The sequence below is a fragment of the Scleropages formosus genome, chromosome 4 (assembly GCF_900964775.1).
Source record: "Scleropages formosus chromosome 4, fSclFor1.1, whole genome shotgun sequence".
In the NCBI taxonomy this organism is placed as follows: domain Eukaryota; kingdom Metazoa; phylum Chordata; class Actinopteri; order Osteoglossiformes; family Osteoglossidae; genus Scleropages; species Scleropages formosus.
In genome coordinates, this window is record NC_041809.1 from 33,393,111 (window position 1) to 33,407,140 (window position 14,030).

The 14,030-nt window shown below is 39.8% G+C and overlaps 1 protein-coding gene across 6 annotated transcripts in view; it reads right to left on the reverse strand.

The window, feature by feature from the left end:
• Positions 1-13,267, reverse strand: part of LOC108934405 (glucocorticoid receptor-like) — a 34,634-nt gene extending 21,367 nt beyond the window's left edge. The window contains exons 1-3 of one of the 6 annotated variants that reach the window (XM_018752169.2): positions 13,238-13,267; positions 11,761-11,857; positions 9,553-10,677 (exon numbers count right to left, since the gene is read on the reverse strand). In XM_018752169.2, the coding sequence (XP_018607685.1) occupies positions 9,553-10,670 (1,118 nt within the window). In that variant the 5' untranslated portion in view covers positions 10,671-10,677; positions 11,761-11,857; positions 13,238-13,267. Of the gene's footprint in view, positions 1-9,552; positions 10,678-11,325; positions 11,598-11,760; positions 12,192-12,235; positions 12,365-12,460; positions 12,484-13,237 lie in introns of those variants that run through there. The other 5 variants (XM_029251176.1, XM_029251175.1, XM_018752168.2 and 2 more) reach the window with 5 other exon arrangements.
• Positions 13,268-14,030: the final 763 nt, after the last annotated feature.

The window sequence follows — 14,030 nt, forward strand, 5'->3', positions numbered from 1 at the left end:
ACTGCATCCAGAGCTCTAACCACTATGTTACCTACTCAATAATGATTAAATAATAAAAATTAAACAATGAAAATTCAAAGAAGTTTCTAAATTTAGCTAGAGATAAAAGGAAAAAAAAAAGTCAGTAGAACTGAGTTTTTCCAATTCAAGTTGATTATCACAAAATGGGAAATCAATGCCACCACTGTCAATGTATCCTACATGACTCAAGCTAGCCATCTAACAAGAATTAAAGCTTCTGATAAAGTAATCCAGGAGAATTTATCTTTTTACAAGCACTGTATTACAAAACTTGTTAAATATAAAAGTTATTGATTTTTATTAATGTTTATAATGCATGAATGAATGAATTCTCTAGCCCAGGGAACCATCTTACAGCCCTCCTTTCCTTAAAAACCACTGCAAAATTTAGCACGAGCTCCACAATCACTTGGTGCAGAAAGGTAAATTCTCAACCAATGCATTAAAAAAAAAAAAAAAAAAGCTAATGTCTGTCAAAGAGGTGATCTATGCTAATCTAAGTAAAAGAGCTCCTTTTTAAGCCTCCATATCCTTACACAAACTCATACAACAAGGTGTTGTCAGGCCACTGGCTTATGTGGTTTTTTTCAAAGAAAAGGAAGGTTACAAGTATAGGTTTACTTCAAAGCCAGTTGACCCTGGGAGACAACAGAGCATTAAGGATAAAAGAAACAGAACTGAAAAAAAGACAAATGTGCCAAGAACAGTGAACAAAACCTAAAGACAACACCCAGTGAAAGCAATTCCTAAAACTGACACTGCAAGTCACTACAAGTTGGTAAAGAATAGTGTTTAATAGACAGTTATAACATTTACTTTTATTCATTTAGCAGATTTTCCTCCAAAGCAACATACATGCCATAGAAAATACAACTTGTGCATTATCTTATGAGAAAGGGAGACAGTTTCAGACGTGTGATTCTTAAATACTGTTTGTTTCCTTCACCATATACACCGATATTCACCACACAAGTAGCTCCATAAAACTTTACCAGAATATTGACAACTCCTAATCACCTTCCCACCTTCCTAGTAGTTTTTTTTTTTTAAACATTTACATTACATTGCAGGAGTGACTGTGTAAAGGACTGATCCGAGCATGATCATGAACATGTATACCTTACACGAACTTGAGAGATCATGGGCAAAGTGATTCTGGAAGACATGAGTTTTAAGACCCTTTTTAAATGTGGACAAGGTTTCAGCAATTCTGAGCAAGAGGGGAAGGTTATGTCACCACAATGGTACCAGAACCGAGAATCTCCATACTTTACCTTTTTGCGTGGGACCATATTATTAGTTACTGACAAAAGCTGTGCAAGCGCTACTATATCTCCTCTAACAGATATGCTACCATAACTGTCAGAAGTCTCAGCATCAATACAAGAGTTTAAGAGCGTAACTCCCGTGATCTTTAGTTTTTCTCACCAATTTTAAGATTTATATATATAAAAACTTTCATTCTGTCTCTAAGCTGGTTTTGTTACTTTTAATCTAATCTTCAAGGGATGGGTCTTGCTGTTATTGGGCAGCACAGCGAGCAGCGCTACCGTCTCAGCACCTGAGTGATGCGAGAGGATGTGGGGTCGATCCCTGCTCAGTCTGTGTGCAGTTTGCATGTTCTCCCCGTTTCTGCGAGGGTTTCCACCGTGCGCTCCGGTTTCTTCCCACAGTCCAAAGATGTGCTGTTCAGGGTCACCCAAAGTATGAGAGTGACAGAAAGAGTGTGTTCCACTGATATGTGGATGAGGAACCCATTGTAAGTAGTGTATCTAGCAGTGTAAGTCACCTTGGTGAATAGGGTGTGTGGCCTGATAACACTAGCTAGAATTCATTGGAAGTCACTTTGGAGGAAAGCATCTGCTAGATAAATAAATGTAAATGTTATACACTTATAGAAAATATTTTACTCTCCATGGAGTATAAAAATATCTATTAATGGGATATTGTTAAACTATGTTTTCTGTAAAGTAACCCATCATTCTTCTGGTGCAGATAAAATCTCTCACTGAACTGAACATTTCACAGGACTACATTTTACAGTATGTTTGTGGCCATAATGAAGTTATCTGGTATCACGACAAACGGTGACTGACTCATTCTGCTGACAAATATCATTCCAAGCAGAAAACGGGAAGTTAATTTACATATTTCACTGAACTACGGTGCAGTATCTAACACATGACTTCTGACTGAGCTTCATCTCTGCGCTTATATCTTTTCCAATCAAAGCTATCAGTACAGTTAGCATGAAATTCTAGTGGTTTACAAAAATGAAAATAGTTTTAATCAGGTTTCGACTTTGGAACAGGCAGAAATGATAATACAACTTCACACTTACATGCAGCCATTGAACAAGAGCTTCAAGACTTTTATGTGCAAAACTTTAGCATTCAAAAAACAAAAAAAAAAGTTTGGCCTGGAACAAAAAAGTTTTGTGATAATTGCATGGGCTTTAAATATGCAATACGTTTCCCATGGGCTCCTGTAAGAAGTATTCTTGAAATTGATATGCTAACAAATTCTGAGGAAAGAACATGAAGTCATTCAATATGAAGATAACTGACAATGCCCCATGTATTCCTATACATAGGACCACAAGATGAGCAAACATGCAGGAATAATGGGGTTACCATGGTTCACATAATTCACTTTCATGAACCAACAGTAGATTTCATTCAGGTAAACTTAACTTTGATATAGCTAACTTGGACATGTGGAGAAAAAAAACGGCTAAGAACCTTGATAGAGTCTGACTTATGTGACAAACTGGCAACAGCTGTGTCTCACCACCAAGTCCTTCCAAAACAGCATAAATATCAAGACACTTCAGTAACTTTGTTTATTCGGATACTAAAAACTACAACATGGACACTGGAAAGCTGCTGTCTATATCATATTTTGCCTTTCCCTTGTCCTCAATGTTATTAGTTTGTTTTAGACTTTAGTTGAAAAAAATAAATACTTTTCATCATTTCACAAATCTTTCACACCTTAAGCTTTATAAGCAAAAGTTAGAACAGCAGCTGTCAATTCTTTTTTGAGACTTAGATTCACAAGTATACCAGCAGGCATTGTTTAAATAACCAGTTTAAGCAGATTTTGACATAAGTGTTTCAAATAAATATGAAACCTAGGCAACCTTAAACATAATACATTAAAATATGTGTAACAGAATATTGAACAAAAATAAAAACATTTCAGCTTCAAATGTACTTTGAACAACTTTCCTGCAAGCCTCCATTTCCACAGGGGGAAAAAAAAAAAAAAAAAAAGCATTTCAGGCTGATAAACCACATAATTAAATTGCTGGATCACTGACATTTCAATGTTCTGATCATACAAATGATTTTTCTGATCTTTTTTTTTCTCCAGAGCAAATACAAAAAAAAAAAAAAAAAACCCAAATCAACATTCATCACATAGTGTTAAAACAACTCTGGATTTAATGCATGTTTGTTTCTATTCAAGTAAACAGATGGTCAATGCGACATGTCCATGACTTTGATTTCATGTAATACCTTAAGGACTTAAAACAAAGCAGTCTGAAGAGAAGCTATTTGACATTAACGTACAGAAAACGGAGGAGGCTGAGCTGAAAGGCTCTCCATGGCAACAAACTCCAGCAGAACTCCAAGAATAACTCACACACTGAAATCAATGGAGAGCTCAGCATCCTAGTGCTGCCACCAGAGTAGTTTTCACTACAGCTCTGAGCTCAACACTATTTTGACAGAATCAATAAATGCCAATTACTTTCAGCATTGTCAAACTAATTAGTAAACATACCCAAATGTAGAATCTAAAAAGTGGTGGAAGAGGAACAAACTTTTTTTCGGCCTTTCAGAAGAGAGGTCTCAGAATGTAAACTTGGAAATACTTTAAGCCATTCCTACACCACCAACTATAATACAAGTCTACAACTTTCTCTCCTTAGGAGAAAAGTTACTTTTAGTCTCAAAATATTTTACTAGAAAGACCTAAGTAGAGGTAATAATGATATTTACAGTTCATCTGTGTATGACCAACCAAATTGGGGTGGATTGGTGTCCAGTTAATCACTCATTCCAATGCATCATAAGTGATTTTTAATCATTTTACATGACAGCAGGAGGAGGAAAAAAAAAAAAGTGTTGAACCTTTGTTACAGGGAGGAGGTTGGTCCATAGACTATAAGGATTTCCTAAAATTCTGAAGTTTTTTAAATTGTTCTGTATTTAGAGTTGTATGCTTTAAAACCACTTTAAATACTTCAGTGATATTTAAACAAGTTGGCTTTTGTTTCACCAAATAAAGTGCTTTTTTCTTTTTTTAATTTTGGAAAACAAAAAAAACAGACTGTCTGGTCATTCCAATATCTGGTCACTCAAGGTTACATTATGCACCAATTAAGTGCCCTTTTCTTTCAATTTATAATTATCTGAAGTAGTATTAGTAGGAGTATTCAGTAGTAGTATACTGAAAATACAGCAGCTAATGACATGCCTTTACATTTTTTGTTACACATCTCTTTGCTTTCAGCACCTGGTATCCCATGAACGACTTCCTATAGGGCACATCTGGTCTTTGAAACAACTATAGCTCAAATAAAAATAAGGTATATTAATCAAGAGGAGGAATGCTGAATGAATACAGTGAAAATGTGAAACAAAAAAAAAAAAAAAAGTTGAATCCTTTGAAATATTTCTCAGATTCCACAAAGGATTATAGAATGCAATTACGCTAAAACTGAATTTTACATGTTTACATACATAGAAAAGTACATTAGGTGCCTGCACTAGTTATTACATACAAAAGAAAGTCCAGTAAAACTAATGCCCAGAACTACTTTAGGAAAGCATTTATCTTGCATACTTTTGCTATGCTATAGAGATGGCAAAGCTCAGAGAATTTTCATAAACAAAGCTGACATCACAAACAATTTAATAGCCAAATTTAAAACGGCGCAGGGGAATTTCTTGGCTTCAGAATTTAAAACAAACTCACCAGTAACAGCCTTATATAAATAGAGGCCAAAGATTAAAGCAGACATAATTTAGCAACCTTATGTTGCCAAAAAGCAAAGATTTCTTTTATCAAATTTCATCCCGACTTCTCCCAGGCAAGCTGTCTTTGCCACTAGTTTTAGACATGAAACAAAAAAAATGTAACAAAATAAAGTTTGACAGGCATAAATTAATTGACTTACGGCAATTCTTTCCAGAAAATTCTTCAAATACTCTTCAAACAGCTGTGGCAAAAAAGCAAAACGTCTTTCAGAATGTGCTCCAGTGCATAATATTAATCATATTTGTATTTCCACAGAAAAAGCTGAAGCTCGTTGAGTTTTTGCACTGCTGAGCATAGGGAAAATCTAATTTATAGTGAGCAGGTTCTTTTCACCGCTGATAAACAGAGCAGTCCCCTAACATATTCTGACACCACACCCTACAGTACACCACTGCTACTATTATAAAGTCATTCATGCCTTCAAATATTCTCCTGAACATCTTGTGGACACTGAAAATAGTACTAAGGTCAGCAAAATACAGCAATGGACTGGTGCCCCATCCAGGATGTACCCTCCAGCCTAATGCCCTGATTCAGGGATAGGTATATGGGCAGACACGCATGCCTTGAGATGTGACTAAATGGTGGGGGGGAGAATACAGTTTACAATGTATTGTTTTATAACAGTAACATCAACTACAGTATTAGTAAAAATCCTGCTTACTTACAAGGGAGAACTTCAGTCCAAGTCAAATGTAATTTGTTTTATATTGATTAAAACACATTGTATCTCTAAGCAATTGTGACGTGTTTGAGAAGTTATTTGCATGGAATTAAAAAAGAATGCCACTGAAAGTTAGATCTTTACTTCTTTAGAAGAACAATCCATGCAGCCAAAGGTTTTAACTAATGCTTCTGCACACATATTTACAAAAACTGAGATAAATTAATGCAAATCTTCTGGCCACAAATGCCTGCATCTCAAGCCTTACACAGCTGAGGATACGTAATGTTTTTTTCAGATTACGATTTCAGGCACATTAGCTACTTACAGCAGGTTTTATTTTTTGTCATGATTACTCCTGTACCAGACATGTTTCATTATGATCTAAGTATATTTACAATTATTTGTTTAGCTGACACTTCTCCAAAACAACTTGCAATGTTAAGATACTTACAATTGTTTACCTTTTTATATTGCTGGGCAATTTTCCGGGAGCAATTTCTGGGTACGCACTTTGTAAATGTAGATTTATATAAAAGTTTCACAGAACTTGGTCTGATCTCCTGACATAATCTGAAGATTTAAACAGGATCATACAGGAATATATGTATATCATTTCCATTAACTACAGTAGCTTTGAAAATTCATTCAGAATATTGTACAGCATAGCATGCAACACTTCCAATAATAAATCATGATGAGCATCATTCCTGCCTTAAAGCAGGAATAGAAATATAAATATGAAATTTTAAACTGTAGTATGAAAACAACATCTTGCAATTTTTGCTCACAAACTTTACATCATAGTGATATTGTTCAATTTCATAGACCAAATAGCGTGACGGTTATGTACAGCGACTACCTCTGAATTCACTACAAAGGAACAGACATCTCAAAAATACCCTTGTGATTTACATGAAAAATGGCTGTTAAATTCACATATAAGCCATTTCAATTGTTCTGCAAATCTAATCTACTGTGGAATATATTCAACACACAACTCAAAGGACCCAAGACAGGAGAGAGTATCTTACTTTTCACCCCAGCTGGAGGGAGAATCCCCTGTGCCAGTGTCCAGGGAGTCTCCCAGAGCATGCAATACAAACATATTATATAGTTCCAAAAGCTTATGCTACATACATCACATTTCTCATTGGCCTTCTTTCTGCATTATCAACATGTCCTCTACTTGTGCATGCTTCTAATTTCTTACAGGCTAAACTAAGTTATGCGCATTATATAGCAAGCACCCTACACCCCTTCAGCATATCTCTCAACTTGCCAACATTATTTGCTTGTTTTTCAGTATCAGCCAGTGTCAGTTACCCCTTAGAGTTGGGGTGAAGTTTCGGTACATCCTGCTTATTGCACAATGGGCCTTCTCAGCAGTTATAGATCATCAGTTGTACATTTAATGCATACCATCATTTCTACTTAAATTTGCCATTTTTCTCTCACACTACTTATTTCATGTTGAGAAGGTGGGTGTTTAACCTTTACCTCATTCTAGACTAAAGCCTTCACAGATCATATTACCCATAATTGCTTATTCAGTGATGCAAACAAAACACCTACTTTTCTCTTATTTTATTAAAGCATAAGACACCAATTCTTGGCACAGGTTAGTCCTCATGCATAACCATGTTTCTTCTGCAAAAGCACTGAAATGACAGATGTGACACTGGATTGCTTCCTTCTTATAGAAGGCTGGGAACCTGACCTTTACTTAAAAGTGCCTGTACCATTCAAAACTATTCCCAAGGAAACAATTTACAGTACACACATCCATAAAATATTACCACCCAGTGACTGTTCCACCAATTTATAATCAATAACCGCTTGTCCAGTGCAGTTTTGTGGTGGTCCACAGCCTATCCCCTAAGCACAGGGTGTGATGTAGGGTATAGTCTGAAGAGGATGCCAGTCCATCAGAGGGGAAACGGAAACAGTTGCACAATACAGGCAATTTATACTCATAAATCTACTGAAAATGCATGTCTTTGTTCTGTGAAAGGAAACAGAGCCCAAAGAAATTGATACAAACTCAGGCAGAACATGCAAACTCCACACAGCCTAAGCTGAATTCAAACCCATCTCCAGATCCACAGTCTACAAGAGGTAAGACACCACCTCACATATCTACCAGCTGTGCTAGCATGCTGCCCTGAGTGACAGTTCTTTACTGCTTTATTAACCTCCATATGTACAGTATGAGTGGATTAATGGCACTAAAATATGCCTCCTTGGAGTACCAATACTGGTGACTAGAGTTCCTCCTGGCTCACTTAGCAGTCACTTCCCACCCTGCCAGAAACACAGTGGGGAGAATATTAATGAGACACAGGCAGTCCTCCACAGTCTTTTAAAAGGCTTATTGAAGAATACCCTGCAGAGTACAAACATTTATTTTTCAGTTAGAGCTTTAAACCTTCACTCTTTAAAAAAAAATAACCAGAGTTAAGCCCTGATTAACTATATGGAGGATACCACAGTTGTGAAGGACTTCTAAAACTAGCAACAGATTCATTTTGTGTGGTTTGGTAAAACTAAGTTCATTCATAAATACCATGATAGAAGCTTAACTCTCACAGGAGTGAAGGGCACCCTGGAGTGAGCTCTAGTGTGAAAAGGCAGTCTGTTTCTGTTAAACACTGTATTAGCAGTGCTCTAATTAGTATACACATCAGATTAGCATATTGCTTGTCTGCCCCCACCTCAGCTGCAAACCCTCTACCCTCACCTCTACCAATTTATGCAGCTAGTGAACAAATGTTTGTGTCTCCTGGGCTATCTCACCACAAATGACACATTCAATACATCTCCAGCTACAGACTCAATTTTTATACTTTTGAAAATCTGAAATTAAAATTAACATCTCAAAAAGGCTCAACATTTCTATCAAGGACGCTGGGGAAAAACAGTAAAAACAACAAATATCAAGGTTAATTAAACATTGCTCAGGATATTTAAATATTTCTAAAAAACCAAATCCAGTCTATAAGCATCTTATGTACTCTACTTATCAAATTGTTTAAAAAGTCAAATGTAATGTTAAAAATGAGAAAATATTAACCCCCTAAATATCTGATGAAATGAAATTGGTTTACCTTTACCATATTAAATATCAGTATGCATTTAACTGCAAATACCTAATTTCCTCCCGATTCCGAACCGGACTTTTGAGGATGTTTTGGAAAAGGATCTTAAATATATTGTCTAAGAAACATTCACACACACACACACACACACACACACACACAAAAAAAAGGCATGGTATACATTTGCATACCCTATAGGCTAACATGGCACTGAAAATAAATACTAAGTTTAGATGTGAAGTTGTCCAAAAGAAATGGTGGACACATATTGTTTATGGTATACATTTCAGCCAATAAGTCACATAATATAATGCATCACATGGAAGCAAAGAGGGTCTCTAAGTAAACATACAATGTCATCGGTGTGGTTTCACAATGCAACATAAAGGTTTTTTTTAAACTTGCAAATTAATCCAATATCCTACTATTCAAAATTGGGAAGACTATAAAAATGTTTAACCCTTTGGGGGGGGGGCAATAGAAATGCTACACTGCTGCAACACAAACATTTACTGTATCTTATGTAATCACCCACAACACTGCACACACAATTTTGGGTATCAAAAAGCATTTCAAATAACGACCAAAAAAAAAATGCAACTACAAAAGAGAGAAAGTGCTCAAAAATCCAAACATTTCTCAACAACATGCCGACTCTCATCCTTACACTGAACTCCAGACATAAGAAACAGCAACTGACATTTTGTAGACATTTCCTACCTGATGCTGTTCATAGTGAACGTGGGCAGGGCATGGATGCTGTCAGTCCCTCTCTGCATCTCAGTTGCATCGCCATACTGTGCGCTTCTGTTCCAGCCATCATCTATAGAGGTCAGTGAGGGGAGCAAGGTAAATAATGGCTTCTGCTCCAGCTGCTGCAGACTGACTGTGGATGAGCAGTTTGCTTGAAATTGGTGGATGGGTCCAACTGCAGTACTGACGGCACATGATGACAGTGGGGTCCTGAAAAGGCTGGGACCCTCCAATCCAGGCATATGGCAGTAACCCCTGTGCTGGTTCTCCTGCTTGATCACCCCCGGGGTGCACAGCTGAAGATAGCCACCTTCCTCCATTTTGACAGCTGATGGAGAACACCCCGGCTCTGACAGCCGCTGACCTCTGCCATTCATGTTTACACCGCTGCCAGTAGCCACCTTGGTCTCCCTGAGCGCGCTGTCGTTTCTAAGGAGAGGGTCGCTCACTGCCAAAGAGGAGAGAAGTGTAGCCTCATCCCCATCATACAAATCATCCAACTCTGACAAGCTGTCTGCCAGTTCAAGGTCCTGCAGAAGGTCCATGGTGTTCTCACCAAAGAGGCCCTCATTAATATCAGAGTCCTTGCCCACTGCCTTGAAGGTGTTCTCTTCCCCATCCATAGGTGTGTAATCCTCAATTTTCAGACTGAAAGTTTCAGAAGCTGATCCAACAATAAGGGTGTCCATGGCAGGTGAAGAGCAGTCCAGGTCAGGGATGTCTGTCTCCAGAAGAGGAGAGCTTTCTCCATGGGCGAAGAAACGCATGGCACGGTGCTGCTGCTCTTGCTGTGGTTTTAGGCTGTTCCCCATCACATGGCCACTGGGCTTGGCCCCACACAGCCCCGCGGAGGTCGACGCTGTGTGGACGCACCCCTCCTGAGCGTCGCCGTTGCCGTGTCCATTGGAGAATTCTGCAGACACGGGCTGCATCCAGGATTCGAGGAGAGACTCCTCCGTGGTTGAAGCAGCGGGCATGCTGCCGCGCACATCGTTCTGAAAAGACCCTTCTCGTACCATCGCTCCAAGATGCGCGGCCAAGCTCTTTTTCTTCTCACTGCTGCTCTCGAGTCCTCCTCTGTCCATCGCTCCTCTGACACACATACCAAAAGGGAAAAATTCAGATTCTGAATATAGACACGCATTCTCAACTGTTCTCATAAGTATTTTAATACATAATAAATAGGGACACTAAGCACTGGTTAACTGACTGGAGGAAAACGAGTAACAGTTTAACATTGCAAGTTGCTGAAGAAAAGCATCACTAAAAGCAATAAACGTAAAAGCAATAGACTAGTGTAGAGGGGATTTAAATATCTCTATTGCTCATATGAAAGCAAAATAACAGGCTCTGAAAAGTAAATGAATGTCTCCGATAAAAAAAGTTATCCATTAAAAGAGTGAACAGTGTGTTCTGGCGCCGTCTTGTCCATCTCTTCCACCTTCCGACAAACTAAGCTCCCTACCTGTGCGATTCGAATAAACATTTTTTTTTTATTATACTGGGCGAAATTGACAATAATATTTGCATATAAAATCGAAATATTTGGCATAATATTATCCATAAACGAGTGAAAAACTCCAGTTGCCAACTCTGCTGTTGCGCTGGTGCTGACCGCCTTCAACCTGTTGGTTACCGACAGTTTTTTACCGCAGCAATCGCCAGCTGGTCAAGTGAACTAACCGGCGATTTCGAGTTTAACGGCTATAACTGAATACACAAAAATATACATATACATACATTCAAATACACTGACTGAAGAGGTCGATGTTAGTTTTGCACAGCACAGCAGCGGGGTGCTGTAATTTAGGCGCTTTTCGTTTCGGGAGGCGAGCATATAAAAAAATTATACACAAGAAGAACTTGAACAGACCGGTGGGAGTCGTACCAAAAAACATGGAATTAAAAATTCATAACGGAGTTGCCCGGCTCGCCACCACAGACTAGAGGTGACTGCCTTCGTGGCAGGTCGCGCCTCAGAAGAGCGGCTCGCGCCCCGAGCCTCGCTCTCGCCATCACGTCCAGCTCGTTAAGCAAACCGGAAAACGCAGCGCTTCAAACTGACGCGGCGCCGAACTCCTAGCTTTCGTGCGCCACACACGGCACAGAAGCACTATTTCTATGACGACATTTTGAAACAGCACTTATTTCTTTAAAAAGCGCGCTCGAACCTACCTGCTTTTAGCTCCGAAAGTGGGTCATTTCGCGTGTGGGTTGATGACAGTCGCAGAAGTCAATGTGGCACGATGATCCAGGAGCGACCTGCAGACCACTGGCAGCAAAACGCAAAAAGCAATTACAACCCCTCTGAACAATTTGAAACATCCAAAACAAAGTGCACGTATGGAAAACACAACTCGGCGGTCTCGTCGTTTTTCTAACACGAACTTCTACTACGAAAAAAGAACGCAACAGCTGCTGCCATTTCAGACTTGCGCCAAAAAACGTTTCATTATTGCACGCATGGAAACTTGCAAACGTCTCTCACGCCTGCTTTGTTTACTCTGCAGCACACGCCCCAACAAACAAGTACACTAACTTAAAGACAATTGGCTCGCGCAAAGAAAAAAAGAGCCTCTGGGTCTCCTGCGCAAAGTTAACGATATGGCGTCACGTGCCCGTTGCACCGCTGCGCGCGCTGCCGCCGTACCTGAGGCGGACGCCGGGCGCGAGGCACTCGCAGACCCCGCGAGCAGCCGCTGCTAGCAGGCGAGCTAACGAAGCGCGGAGCGCCGAGTGGGTGTGCTCTTTCCGCCCGCTCTCCCGGGCTGGCCGCTCCGCCTGCACTTCCCCGACTCGAAGCTACGGCATCGGGCGCTGCTGCTTCGACTTTGTCACGACGCGGGAAAAAAAAAAAAAAAAAAACTTTGCCCACCTATAAAACGCTGTGGCGTAAAGGAGGCGAGATAATAAATAAGATGAGAGCTGGTGTCTGTCAGGTGTTAGGCCTTATTATGCAGATAAAATTGAGGAGGATGTTCATATTTCCGTACAGCATTTAGCTGACGGCCCACAGACACCGTGGAGGGGGTAAAGAAACTTAAGTCCTCGACATGAGCACGACTGCATACCATGGCCTCTTCACACATTCAACGTGAACTAAGCACAAGTAGTCATGAAACACCACTGTATGTTGTGAACTGGAACGCAATTGGGGTTTGGTGTCACGTAAGCAACTGGAAATGAACTGAAGTGGACAAAAAAAAAGAGGAGTCGGTCTATATCCCTCGCAAACAACCGTCCACCTTATCTGGAGAAGGCCCTGTTTTTCATTTTGCGTCAATATTCACAGATAATGAGTTGCTGGAGTACTTTGAACTGTTTGAAAATTCCCCGGTAGTCGCCTCATCCTTCCCACCAACTTCCCTCAGGGCACTTAATAGGGAATATAAGCATAAAAAAACTGAGAAATATGCAACACCACACATAACACATTAACAAACAACATCCACGTTTAAATGTTGGTCAAGAAGAAAAGCATGAAAACAAAGGATGAGAAGAAACAATTGAGTTCTTCAGTTTGTGTCTGAATGTTTTGACGAAAAGGCCATCGCCGACAACGAATGGTTAACTTTTCCACAGTTTATGGATTTGTAATTATTTTCAGATCTGCAGTAAAGATATTTGTGAAACTATGAATTTCTTTTAGTACCTTCTCCAACCACCTTGACCTCAGCAGTTTAATTTTTGTAGCGCTCATGGACCCAGCAACAGAGCTGCCAGAAGAACAAGCAGAAGATGGCAGAGAAATGGCACCAGCTTTGTGTCTTCGTGGAAGATGTTCAGCTCTAAAGCAGAGTGGAGGCAGGACTGGTGATGCACTAGATAGGCCTAGTGCTGATGCTTTAGGGTACTTCTGCTTTCTGACATGGGTTCAAATCCAGATCAGTGCGTGCGGAGTTTCCGTATTCCCTGAGTCTTTGCGCTGGTTTATTCCCACCATCCGAAACCATGTTTTTTCAGGTGAACAAATGATTTTAAATTGACCGTAGTGTGCGTGCAGGGGGTGCGGTGGTGCAGTGGGTTGGACCGGGTCCTGCTCTCCCGTGGGTCTGGGGTTCGAGTCCTACTTGGGGTGCCTTGCGATGGACTGGCGTCCCGTCCTGGGTGCGTCCCCTCCTCCGCCAGCCTTGGGACGAGCAGTTTCAGACTCTGTGTGCGTGTAGTACCGAGTAAGTGTAGAGTATGTAGCATTGCAAGTCATCTTGGACAAATGTGTCAGGTAAATACTAGATAATAATCATTAAACATGGGTTTGGCAGAAAGTTGTCTGATAATAAAAAATGTTTTTAATCAACACTTCATGCATCGGTAGTCAACCCGTGGTGGCGTATTTTACTCATGAGTACTCAATTCTGCGCAGTTTGCATCTCGCTCTCTTTTAAACAAATAACAACGCAGAATAAGCACAGTACATGATGCTAAATAAATAGGCTATGCTGTTT